This window comes from Manis javanica, chromosome 16 (assembly GCF_040802235.1).
Source record: "Manis javanica isolate MJ-LG chromosome 16, MJ_LKY, whole genome shotgun sequence".
Taxonomy (NCBI): domain Eukaryota; kingdom Metazoa; phylum Chordata; class Mammalia; order Pholidota; family Manidae; genus Manis; species Manis javanica.
In genome coordinates this window covers 31,510,913-31,525,079 of record NC_133171.1, presented here as the reverse complement: position 1 = coordinate 31,525,079, position 14,167 = coordinate 31,510,913, and the positions used below count along the sequence as shown (strand labels likewise).

General features: G+C 38.1%; 1 protein-coding gene across 1 annotated transcript in view; it reads right to left on the bottom strand.

Annotated features, from left to right (window-relative positions):
* EYS (eyes shut homolog) overlaps positions 1-14,167 on the bottom strand; it is a 1,533,253-nt gene that overhangs the window by 193,639 nt on the left and 1,325,447 nt on the right. Inside the window, 1 exon segment of the mRNA XM_073224289.1 lies at positions 6,561-6,669. Within this exon segment, the coding sequence (XP_073080390.1) occupies positions 6,561-6,669 (109 nt within the window).

Below are 14,167 nucleotides of genomic sequence, written 5' to 3'. Positions count from 1 at the left end.
GACTGCACATAGATAATCATTAAAATGGTTGACTTCCTCTATCCCCAGACTCTCAATTATCCAAGAGCTGTCTTTGTGTGTATAATCATTCCTAAGGAGACAAGTCTTTAAAATAAGTCTTTTCTAATAACTCCTTGTGAATCAGACTATGGAGAATCGAGTCTGACATCCAGATATGATCTTACAAGATAAAACCACAGAGAACAGACATGGACAATGAAGGCGGAATCATCACGGTAATGAGAAATATGAATGGTGACCGAGGGAGAAGGACTCCGCACCTGTGAGAGTGAAGTGAGCTTCCCTCTCCTCTCACAGTTTCTCTTTACAGGAAGAATAGACTTGCATTTTTTTTTTTGGTAATATGTTGAGTAAAATAAGAAGATTGGCAAAAGGGAACAAACTTCTAAAAACTGGGGGTGGTGGGGTGCAGGTGGATAAGAAGTTGCTTTATCTGTGTTTTGTTCTGTTTTAAATTAAATTCAGGTAAGGAGTACTACATACCTTTCTGTAAGGATATCTTTATTCAGTGTTCAGTTTTGTTTTACAGCTTCTAATCTGTCTGGAGTTAAATAACTTTTTTGTTAACATAAAGGTAGCTGCAAATGTACTTTTTGCTTGAGATGAACTATCAGAGTATAATTGTCCTTATCCAAGAATGATGGCTTGCAAGTGGAATTGACTGGCTTTTGTCTCAATGTTGGTACCAAATTTTTGTTTTTACTATTATCTGAATTGTATGCTGACATATTCAGAATGAGACACATTGAATCTTGGAATAAAGGTGGATAAGAGATGTTGGGTAAAGTGTTTGGGAAAACGGATTTATTTAAACAACTTTTCACATGTGATTGCCTTAAATTCTTAAAAAAGTATTTAGAGACATTAAATGAAAGGGGATCAAAAGGCAAAGCTGGTATGTATCCAATCCCTCCATCCTTTTGCAGTTAAAAGGTCTTCCCTACTCCCACCCTCCCTTCTTCCCCTACAGAGTGAGAATCCATGAGCGTACAGTCTCTTTTAAATGAATTTTTATCCCTTTTTAGGGTAGGGCTTCCAACACAGTCATCTTGGGATTCTCTCAGAGTCCATAGCATCTTGCAAAGAGGAGGTTTGTTATGTATGACCTGAGTCACGAAACTCAGTCTTACTCTCCTTCAGTTCCCTGCTTGTGTTTTAGGTTTTCTCTCCTACTTTCTGCTGCCCTAGAACCTTGTTAGTCTGCCAGATTCAGCATCTGGGAAGTCTTCACTGGATACCACCCAAGAAGGAATATGAATAGAGTTTTATGTACCTCTTTATACAGAAGTTCTTGAATTTCTTTTAAGAATAATAACAAGTAATTCATACAAAGAGTTTTTTAAAAAATTGATATCTAGCAGTGAAATCCTAATTGATCCCATGCTTCACAGTTAAATCTTTGATTCTTAAGGCTTTCTAGGCTAGGGAGTGTTCTCCAAACCATATCTTCTCATCATGTTGGAGGAAGAACTGACTGTAGTGAAGCCATCAGTGAATCGAGTTGTTACCGTGTAAGTGCAGTGATATGGGAAAATGGAAATGTGGGATTATTCTTGCCTATTTGGAAATCAAATGTACTCTGGGGAAATAAATCATAAAGAAATTAAATAGTTAGAAAAATAACAGCATACCAGATGGCAGATTAGGAAGCCACAGATACCCCTTTGAAAGGAGACACTGATTTAACAGCAGTAAACAGACCCAGCCCCTTGTGAGAAATACGCAGATTCAGTAAAGAGGCACTTGTACCCCAGTGGAAGCAGATGTGCTGAGGCTGGCAGGGAAATCTGAAGCTTGCTCACCACAGCCCTCTTCCAGACTCAAATGAGGCATGATTGACAGAAAACTCCCAGCTCCCAGTTTTTCCCTGGGAAGGAAACCAGAACACTGTGACACATATCCTGTGTGCAGACTTCTCGGGCGTTACCCCAGGGAGTCGTTTCTGTCTTTCCCGAATCTAAGCGCTGAAAGGAAGGTGTGCCAGGCTGGGAGGCCCTGAGAACAAAGGCGGAGGTTTGGACTCGCGCATATTCACTCACAAGGGATGTGCCCCTAGCTCTGCGGGAAAGGCTGGGCAAAGCCCTTCAACTCCTGACTTCCCCTAGGACAGAAAGAGTAACAAGTGTGCATCCAAAATAATGGATTTTTCAGGAGGGCTGCCTGAGGAATGGGTCTCTGTCTTCTCTTTCTTGGAGCACCGGTGGCACCGGGCACACTCTAGATGCCCGAGAGTCCCTGGAACTAAAGGAGGCTGGGTGGCGTGTTGCTGTTCCAGAGGATAGAGGCTGATGCAGCTCGGTGGTCCCCTCCTGGGGTGGGGGCAAGTGGGAGGGATAGAGAAGAGTGGAGCATGCTTCCAATATTCCGGCTTTTCCAGTGTTCTGGGCTTACTGAGGGACTGGTTTCTATGTTGCCCGACGTGGAGCTATGACACAACCCACCTACCTAGAAACTCTGGAGATGCTGAGAACAAAAGATTGCTGTGTGGCTTGCAGCAGCTCCCGTACTGCAGACACCAGAGAGCAAAAGATTATGAACATCTGAAAAAGACTGGCAAAGGAGGTAAATAATCTGTACACAGAAAACTACAAAATGCTGCTGAAAGAAATTAAAGGAGACTAACCTGTGTTCATGGATCAGAAGACTTAATATTGTTAAAAGTCTGTACTACCTAAAGTGATCTATAGATTTAAGGTAATTCCCTATCACTATAATGTACTCCCTATCAGAATGCTAATTATATTTTTTAAAGAAATGGAAAAAGTCATCTTTAAATTCATATGGAGCCACAAAGGACCTCAAATAGCCAAAACAATATTGAAAAAGAAAAACAGAGCCGTTGGCATCATGCTTCCTAACTTCAAAGTACAGTATAAAGCCACAGTAATAAAAACTCACTGCATATAGATCACATGTATACCAATGGAACATAATAGAGAGCCCAGAAATAAGCTGGTGCATATACTATCCAACGATCCTTGATGAAAGGGCCAACCTACACAACGGGGAAAGTTTAGCCTTTTCAACAAATGGATCTGGGAAATCTGGATATCCAATTGCAAAAGAATGAAGTAGGACCCATATACTATACACAAAAATTAACTCAAAATTGATTAAAAATATAAATGTAAGACCTGAAATTATACAACTTGGAGAAGAAAACACAGAAGAAAAGCTTCATAACATTAGTTTTGGCAATGATTTTTTGGATAAGACAACAAGAACATAAGCAACAAAAGCAAAAATAGATGAGTGGGGCTACATCAAACCAAAAAGCTTCTGCGCAGCAAAGGAAACTATCAATGAAATGAAAAGGCAATCTACAGGAGAAAGTATTTGCAAACTATGTATGTGGTAAGGAGTTACTACCCAAAATATATAATGAACTATCACTCAACAGCATAAAACAAAAACCTGATTAAAAAACGTGCAAAGGACTAGAATAGGCATTTCTCTAAAGAAGATGTACTATGGCCAAAGGTACATGAAAAGATGCTCAACATCACCAATTATCAGGGAAATGCATAATCAAAATCATAATGAGAAACCACCTCACATCTGTTAGAGTGTTCATTAAAAAAACAAAACAAAACAGAAAATAACAAGTGTTGACAAGGATGAGAAGAATTTGGAAACTTTGTGCATAGTTAGTGTACAATTGTGCCGCTGCTGTGGATAACAGCATGAAGGTTCAAAAAGTTGAAACTAGACCTATCGTATGATCCAGAAATGCCACTTCTGGGTGTTTATTCAAAAGAACTGAAAACAGAATCTTGAAGAAATATTTGTACTTTTTTGTTCATTGCACATTATTCACAAGAGCCAACAGGTAGAAACAATCTAAATGCCTATAAATGGAAATAGGAAATGTGGTACATACATGCAGTGGAATATCATTCAGTCTCATAAAAGAAGGGAATCTTATTAAATGCTACAGTATGAAAGAATCTTGAGGACATTATTCTAAGTTAAACGTGCCAGTCACAGGAAGGCAGATACAACATGATTCCACTTACATGAGGTATCTAACATAGCCATATTCAGAAGCTGAGAGAATGGCGGTCGCCATTGGCTGGTGGGAGAGGAGAATGGGGAGCTGTTGTTAAATGGGTGTAGAGTTTCAGTCATGCAAGGGCGAAAAGGTCCACAGATCTGCTGTAAAACAGTGCACCTGTAGTGAACAGTGTCGCCCTGTGCACTTAATTTGTTAAGAGGATAGAGCTCATGTTACGTGTTTTTTATCACCATAAAAAAAGAAAATAATAGTACACAATAAAGTGTGAATTACATGAATGAGGTAATATTTGCAATAGAATGATTAAGGAAAATCTCCATTTAAGATGTGAGGCAGCAGTTTTGGTCAAAAGCCTGGGCTCTCTAATGAAAATGTCTGGATTTCAATCCCTGAGTTATTATTATTGGTAATGGTATTAAAGACAGATTTTTTTTTACTGCTTATTTTCAAAATTACCAAAAAAATAGAGCTCCCTCCCAGTTAATGTAAGTATTTTTCACTTATCCAATCTATATATTACTTTGAGATTTAATTCTCTTGGCTTTGGTCTGGCTTTGTTTTATATGTTTATGCTCTGAAAAGTACCACTTTGTACACGATGATTGTATATATTCAATCCCTACTAGATTATAATGAGCAGAGGCTGTTGTAAAATTAAGTGGCTTCAGCTCCCAAAATCCTCAGTGCTTATATCGTTACTTAAAAAATTCCCATCATCCATTCACTGTAATAACAGATGAAATGGGAGTAGCAAAAGGTGTAATTCACAACAAGGCACTGGAGGCCATCTCCACTGGCTATCCTGTTCTATTCCACGACTCCAGGACTGGGGTCTAGTCGGAGAGAATCCCATGCCAAACAGCCTCCACGAGGTGGGGTGAGCTGAGCTTTGGGTTAACCACTTGAGAAGGCAGCAGTGAATCACTCAAACTTTGGAGAGCTTGAGTTGGGATGAACACCAGAAGGCGCAGAGCTGTAAAAACGTTTGGAGAGCCTAAGTGCGTGCTGTCTTGACCACCCTAAAACTGTCCAGATGATTTTCAATTTAAATTGTAAATTCTTTTCCCATGTGTTAGTCTGTGTGGGCATGTGATTTACTTTGGGCATTCTGATCAGTTATTTCATTCAACTTGTCCTAAAGGGTCAATCAAGAGATGGAGTTTTCACAAAAGCTACAAATATATATAACCTATTTATCATTTTTAACAAAAGACATTTATTGAGCACTTGTTGGATTCTATTTATTACATATGTGGCTCATTAATGACTATGTTGAAAGCATATTGTTGTTATTCATAAGAAAACATGGAACTTTCATTATAAAATAAATAATGGATAATGTTAAGAAATTAATGGAGATAAAACCATACTGCTTTACATTGGATTTTTCACAAAACATTAAGTGTCTCATATATTTTTTCACTGTTTGAAAATTCCATGTCTTGAATCTAAGTCTTTGTTCATCTTGGGCTCTAACATGACTTTGTAAAACATAAAAACCAATTTTATTCCTACCCTAACAATCCACTTGACAGTTTGGAATCTGCAGCAGCAGGTTTGTGAAAGAAGAAAAAAGGGTTGGGTGTCTGAAAACTGGGTATCAAATGTCTTTCCCTGTGACTGTGAAGTTTTGGACGCCTGATCCGCAGTTTCCTCAGGCTCCTGGGAGGCTACCATTCCTCCTTTGGAGGGCGCTTGAGAAGATCAGTTGAGGTAATTACATGGCCATCATTTGGAAAAATGTAATGTGCTTCTGCAAATGTTAGACATTCTTATGAGCTTCTTTTGTATGCGTGCATACACTCAACAAGAGAAAAAAAACTGCATAGAAAAAATGGAAATAAAATGAGATTTCCCCTTCATTAGGGCACTACACACTGCCAGCTTTAATGTGTCCCCAAATTAGCACTTTGGAGCTCTAATTATACAGATTAACTCTCCACAATGATCAAATGAACCAGGAATTCTTTATCTTAAATGTATTGCTAAGAAATCATACTAAGAAGCATGCAAAGAACCATATCATTAAAATTAAAAGAATTCAGCAAACTGCCTCATCTCTGGAGGGACAAACATCTCTTCTTTCAATTTAGCACCATTTGATGTTTCTAAGAAAAATTTCCTGGCCAAAAAACTGAGAAGGGTCTTTTTAACAGCATAGAACAAGCACTACCATAGCCTATATAAACATATAAGTTTTAAAGCACTGTTTTGTGGCTTGCTAGTATTTCCTCATTCCTGAGCTTTTTAAATAAAATCAATCATAATATATTGTACACAAAATGTGAGAGGAAAATACATTTCTTGTTAAATTTAATAAAACTTTTACAGTGACAGGCAGCATTAAATATACTTAATTATACCTAAAGTATCAGAGATGAATATTCTGATGCTTTGTTGAGAGCTTTTACAAGGAATATGCTCAATAAAGAAACATGACTAATGCCTAGTCACTTAAAAATAAATACTTATTTGAAATATTGAAGGCACAGTTAATAATAATAGTGTGTATTTATATATCTACCTGAGAGATGTGGGCTATCTCTGTGTCTGTCTTCTGCATTGGGGGGCTTCCATTTGCAGTCATTTCAACCATACAGGCAACCCCAGGGCTGCCACCGGGCACTGTGTAGCTAGAAATAAAACAGAAGAGGTCATTACTGAATGCATTATTGGAAAGAACAGGGCAACTTCACACATGGATACCAAGTACTTCTTCAGTAAGAGCGGTACAATCATCCTGAAATACAGCCTCAACCAAGTGTGGACATTTTAGGATAGATGAAAAGTATATTTCTTTTCTACCACTGCATTTTATTTTCCTTCTCTCCTCCTGTCTTTAAATCAGGACTTGAAATGCCTTCAGAAAAGCTAAACTCCCACAAAACACAAAGAGCTCCGTGTAAGTAGGTATTGATAAATTTTAAGTGCTAACCGTGGTTGACATATGGTCCCACTCATGTAGGAGATTGTTGGACAAGTAACATCAATGTTAAATGATGCTAAACTCCCTAGGTAGAAATTTTCCCTCCCTGGCCTACAGGGGAAAAAGAAATGGAATAAGAAATGAAAGGCTGCATACCCCTGAGCAGTGAGATTACACTGCGATACAGTTATCAGCGCTCAGAAAGCTTGCTGCTCATGTACCTGCTGTTACGGAGGCTCAGAGATAAAGCGAAGTGTTAGGGTATGGGAATTTGGAGAATGAATGGCTGGAATGGTCAACACACAGTTGAAAATTTATCGGAGTTTACAGAATGATACCATCAGATGAAAAGGTGTACATGCTAAAGTGTCTGACGTACTTTTTCAATAGAATTTAAAAAACAATTCATATATCACCCTGTCACTTGCCATTGGTAATCACAGCAACTTGTGTTGTTATGAAGTCTATTCCGTAGAGATATCTGAAATACATTTATTAATATTAACAGTGGCTATGTCTGCATGCTGGAAGTATGAGTGGTTTGAATTTTCTGAATTTTGGACAATGAACACACTTAATTTTTATTTTTAATTTTGACCAACCACCCCATTTCACCCAGGGCTGAAAGGTTTTCCAGGACGAAAGGACTCCCCAGTGCTATCCCCAGGGAGGATCCCGGGAAATCGGGATCTGTTTGTAGTTCTGTTAGGTGGGAAGAGAGCCGTTAGCGGGAGGAGAGGTCAGCCGACTACAGGGGTCTCTAGCGGTCAGAAGCACAAGAGGAAATCAACCCACAAGGGACAATCTAATCCAGATCCTAACCGGGCATGCGCTAAAGCTAACCTAAATAACATAGCTTCATTGTAACATCCTTAGCATAAATCTACATTGCCATTCACACCCCCTTGGCCGGCAATCAGAGAGAATTCTGGGAACATGCACCGGTAGTAGACTGACTTACGTAACTGCTGAGTTGTCAATCAGCGCCTGCTAGCATAGATCGCCCGGCCCAAAGCCCCTGGCAAACCACATAAAAGAAGCCCTCCCTGAACGCCGGGGAGGGGTGGGGGTGCTGCTGGACGTTAGGTCAGGCTGCTCCGTTGCAGAGCAGAATACACCTGTTTGCTCCCTCAACTTTGGTTTCACTCTGCCTGACTTTCTGTCACACTGAACCAAACACTTTTCAACAATTCTTTTAAAATAAGTAAGTCAGTTTTGTTTAACAATCACTAGTTAAATCATTTATCTATATTTTTTTCTTAAAATTAACTTTGGAGACTAAGTTTGGGCAGCTGGTCCTCTCCCCTCCCTTACCTAGAAATACAAATCAGACGGTCGTCCTTCAGCACATCCTCCTGCTACTTCTCTGGCTTCTGCTCTAGTTTCCCGAGGTCATCTCTAATTCTGTTCAGGTCACTGTTGAGAATTCTTAAATTCTCGGAAGAACCCCTATCCAGCTGTCCTGTTGGTGGGAACCGTATATTGTAGGAATATATGAAGCACATGGGCCCTCACAGTTGATGGGGACCGGGAGACCTGCGCGCGTGTATACTGGAGACGCAGGAGCTGCTCCCAGGGGCTGTACCTGTCCTTCCTGAGAAACACTACGATCTTTTTTTTTTTTTTGCTTGTTTCATTCGGAGCTTGTGAAACATCTAACCCTGACCTGCAGCTGTAACAAAGCAAGCCCCTCTACTGTGTGCTTTCTGTTACTCCTGCCTTGACTCCTTGAAGACGCCGCCACCAAATGGTTGAGTCTATTACCTGCTTAGCCTAGGAGGTACTGTTTTCGAAATTGGTACTCTAATTCCATCAGAGAGTTTTCCACATGCAGATCCTTATCATGTCCCATTTTTTTAACATCTCACATTTGCTTACACACCAAATTGTCACAAGAAACAAACAAAAATGCTCTATAAACAAATTAAACAGTATGCCACATAGATCATTTGAGGAAAAATCCAAGTACCCATCCCTATGCTTCTTAAGTACTGCCGAGGCCAGCCCAGTCTAACGGTATAAAGACTCAAGGACTCGTATTGTGAGATAATCCATTGCCTGGCTGAGTGATCTTAGGCAAACCACTTAACCTTTCTTCCCTGAAGTGTGATTATCCACAGAAGGGAGATAATCATTCTTAGCTTATAAATGGTTAGTGAGAATCACATTATTTAATGTACATAAATCATTCAGTGCTAATATTAAAATCCAAAGTTAAAGCAATTATTTGCTGACTAGACAGGGATCTCTAAAGAGATTTTTATGAAAATAAATTACACAGTCAAGTTGAAGTGTTCATCTACTTCCACTAATATTTCTTATAATGGAATTCAAAATCAAATACTCAGGTTGCATTATTCTAAAAATTAAAATTAGATGAAACAGACACTTTTTCAGTGGCCTTAACATTCTTGTTCTCATAGTTTTTAGGTCTGCTAAGCAAGTGCACAGGAACATTATGGTTTGGAAAAGACACTTTATTTTAAAATTTTTAGAAGATTCCACTTAAACTGGAAATTTAGGGTTTCCAAAACCAAAGGAAAGGTAAAAATATTAACAATGGAGAGTGGATAGGTCAATTAAATCAAGAACTTTCACATAGTGGAATACTACCAGTTCTTATATAGGAGTTGTAAAATAGTAATTAATGGTATGGAAAGATATTTGTATAAAATAGAAAAAGAGAAAGACAATTTGGATGCTATATCATTTTTATGAAAATATGCTGAAAGTCAGTTCTAGAATTACTTTCACTAATTTAACAGTGGCTAGCTCTGTATGCTGGGAATGAAGATGATTTTTAATGTCTCTTTTGTTTATTTTTATTTTCTAAATTTTGGACACTAAGCATACAATATTGTTCAATTTCACCTCCTAAAAGAAAAATTCAGTTTTTATAAAAAACAATCAAGGATTAACTAATTCACCAACATTTTTCTGTTTTCCTGATGCCATACCTTTGTTCTAGGTACACCTATCTATCTTGTGGTAAGTATATCTTAAATAGTTCTTATAATGAGAATTTGTGGATAGTAAACTCAAGTCATATCATATTTTACATCACCCTGAATGATAGTTTGTGAGTAAAATGTTAGACTTTTTTTCTTTTAGAACTTTAAACAGCACCTGATTATTTCTGCATTCTATTGCTGATATGAAGTAATTATCAGTTCCATTTAAAGGCTATTCTTTTATTACACTAGTTCTTCTGCCTGAGTGTTTTAAGATGTTATCTTTAACTGTGATAATGAATCTAGGTGTTAATTAACCATTCTGTATTCTTCTTTATACTTCTACTGCACGTTTGATCTAAAAAATTAGGTATTCCTTCCATTTTGGAAAGCTCTTGCTTGAATCAGCTCTAATATTGCTTTATGACATTCTCTGAAATCTCTTTTTCTACAATTTTTCTAGAACTTATATTAGGCATTTTTTGAAGCCTATGGAACTGTTTTCTAAATTTCTTAATCTTGTTTTCACTTTTAAAAATATTCTCTTAGTATCTCTGTTCTGTATTCTTTCTAGTCACCAGTTTTTCCTTCAGCAGTCTCTAAAACCATTTATCCTGTCTATTGAGTTTTAAATTTCAATGAATATAGTCTTTTATTCCCAAGATTTTGAATACTATCTGTATTTCCTTTTGTGTTTAATGTATGCCTGTTGCTTTATAATTTCGCCTTTGAAGTGAAAGTTATTCTTTCATTTATTATTTCTAGCATCCTAAAAATACTTAAAGTTTTTGTCAGACTTTTACATAAAAATGATTATATCTAGAGTGATTCATGTCCCATTTGCTGATTTGTTTGGTTCATGTTGCCGTATGTTCTGATGTTGCGCTGTGCAGGTCATTTCGAGTGGGAAGTATTTTTGTTTTCCTCTCCCCTCCCAAGCCCCATTCTCCTCCTGTGCTTTGCTGCTGTACCCAACTCTGCCTGCCTAATGAGAACACTACCTTAGCCTCTGATACCTAAACTAGTACCTTGGACAGTGGATATTTGGCAGCTGTGCCCTGTGGGGATATTGAAGGCACCTACAGGTTCATGCACAGAGCTGAAGAAGATGGCTTGGTGTGGTTTTGTTCATGACACTGGTTGCATTGTTTTCTTCCTGAGTTGGCAGTTTGCTAGAAGAACCCCAGATGACAGTCCCTCTCCCTCTCTATAGGTGTCTGCATCTCTATCTATCTATCATCTATCTATCATCTATCTATCTATCTATCTATCTATCTATCTATCTATCTATCTATCTATCTATCTATCTATCTATCTATTTACCTACCTACCTAGCTAGCTAATCCATCATCTCTCTTCCTATCACATGTATACTTGAGTGGTCACTTCTAACTATCTTTGCCCTGTAGGAACTGAGAGTCCCTGTTTCTAGGCCTAGGTCTTGGCAGACTTGTGGTAGGAGCTGTTTGGCTACTTTGCATTTTTATCTGTTTCTTGCATGGGGAAATGTTTATCCTGTTTTTGAGCTTGCCTTTATATAGTCACTTGTCTACTTATTATTTTTTTAAATAATTGCCCTGTGTTTGACACTAAAAAGGACCATCAAAATATGAACTTGGAGAGTCATCTTGACTAACAAAAGTCCCACTTTTGTTTTACAATAAGAAAAGACAACAATTAAGATCAAACTAAATCTTTGCCTTTGAAGGGCCACATAAATAGAAAGTTATCTTTCATTTGTGAGAGGCAGGATGAAGAAAAAATAAGCATGCCATTTGGATTGCCATTTATGATTGTGCAGGCTTTAAATTTGTAAAGACTAATTTCTTTGTTTTTTTCCATCTCAGATTTGTTTTGTGTTAAAGGAATTTCAGCGTATCTGTCTCACAGTTTTTTCAGTGCCATATTTCAAAAGGGCATGACGGAAGTGGTTTGTTTTCCCTCCAGAGAGAAATAGGAAGTAAGTGCTTTTTTTCTTCTCTAATGTATCTATATTTGAAATTTGTCAAATCTGGGAGTTATATGAGTTACTGGCATTGAACCATAATGAAATTAATGCTTTATAAGACTATTGCAGTACTCTGCTGAAGGTTCACAAAACATAGCTCATGCATAACTGCAGTAGCTAGAGTTTTGAAGCCGTGCTATGATAGTAACAAAGCTGAACAGCACCAACTGCTTCTAGGGAATATTGTAAAACTGATGATGATACTGAGTGGTTTCTCAGGTGCGAAATATAAATGTTCTTTTTTCTTGTCACTAGGTTTGGCTATCACTCAGTAATAATGCTAGCTTGTCTATTTTAAATTTTGGACATGAATTAACTTTGTTAGGAAGTTAATTTTTTTATTTTCCTGAATTAAAAGTGGATACAAAACAAGTTCTTTAGATGAATATCTTGCAATATAGGCAGCAGTTAAACTATTCTCCAAATTAATAACTATTCTGACCAATAATAACCAGCCTTAATGTTTACCAAGTATTAAGTATTGGTTTGAAGTGAATAGTTAGCATAAGCATTAAGCTCCAGGTTGGAACTTTCATTAAAAGAATCTGCTCATGCTAGACTTTAGACTGAGAGTGTTAACTTCAATTGTTAGCAGTTATGATGTCCATGTTCAGCCCAAAGTTTTAGCTGAATTGTGACCGCTCTGCATAGGAAGAGCTGAGAGGGGAGACTCCTACCAGCAGATGGCAGTAAAGGTACATGGCAGAGATGGAGGCACTGAAAAGCGTCTGCTTCCCACAAACACAGGATCTAATTGATAGTGCGATTGTTTTAGCTCCCCGTTCGCAACAGGAAAACATGGGAAAATATATTTAAAAGATTATGTGTCAGAAAAAAAAAAGATTATGTGTCAGGCAATAAGGATGAAACTGTCCAGAGACATATAGCTTTCCTTACCAGTTCATGTATCTAATGCAATTGTCATGGCGTTATGAGCAAATTTAAGAAGACGCTATTTAAGCATATGATGGTTTCCTACAGCCCTATCAATACAGCCATACTTCTTGGGGTTGTCAGTGCAACTCAGCACAATTTACATGTTAAGTCGGTATTTAAAAGAAGATCAGGCGCAAAAGCCGGAGTGTTAGACCCTTTGCCAAACAAAAACAACGTGTAAACACACCAAAATCATTCTGAAGCATTATCATTTTTTTGCTTAGAGCACCAAGGAGTTAGCCAGGCTGGCCATACAAACAGCTTGTACGAGGAACACCGAGTGACCTCTATTACATGATTGTCATGAGGGCTTGTGTCTTGGGATGATTGTCATGAGATGGTCATTGGTTTAGGTTATTTTATTTAGCCTTTCCTCTGAGTGACAGCCAAACACCCTTAGTACAGAGAAAACCAAGCCTTTATCTTTGAAGCACTGATAATAAAGAAAGGATCTTTGATGATGCCTGAGGTCCACTGAAGCTGAAGCTACATCTATACCCTAATTAACCAGAGCAGCCATCAAGGGACTGTCCAACCAGCTGCCAGGAAATACCAGAGATGATCCAACACCTGAGATTTTACTTCTGACCGTACTACCCAGTTCAGGGCAGTGGGACCTATAGCAGAGTCTGCAGATTTCACAGTCTTCTGGTAGCTCCTCTAAAAGTACAGATGGCCAGAATTTCCTTGTTTTCTTTACCTAGTAAAAACATTCATATAATGACATTACAATCATACAAATAGAAATTTGCATCCAGAAACGTTGCTGTTTCTTGACCTGACATCTGGCTTTAACCTATCTTAATATGATGATAAGAAGCTTCAATGGTATGCTAGAGTAGGCCAGCAGAAGGGCCGGGCTAGCTGGGCTGATTTTGTGTTTTCCTTCCCAACTCCCCATTGGTGGCTTCATACTGGTAGCTTGAAATTGGCTGCGGTGGGAATGTTTGTGCCTAGGAAATTGGCAAATGCTACAGACCAAATAAACCCCCATCCCACCCTTTTTCCTCTAAGAGCTGGTTGTTAAACACTTACTATCATACTTGGGCAACAAGGGCATTAGCAAGATGCAAAGCCCAGCTTTACTGCTTTATTTCATTTAGAGTTTCAGTAGAAAATTTGCTTTATTCATAATCTATTAGTTTACAGCTCTTGGTTGGATCACTTCATTCTGATGATGAATATGAGTTCCAAGGATATTATCCCTAAAATCCAAACATATTCAGTTTACAAATACCAGGTAGTATTTAATTTTTCCCTTCATTTCTGATACTTATTGGCTCACCTAGTTTGCTATTAGCAATTTTGGG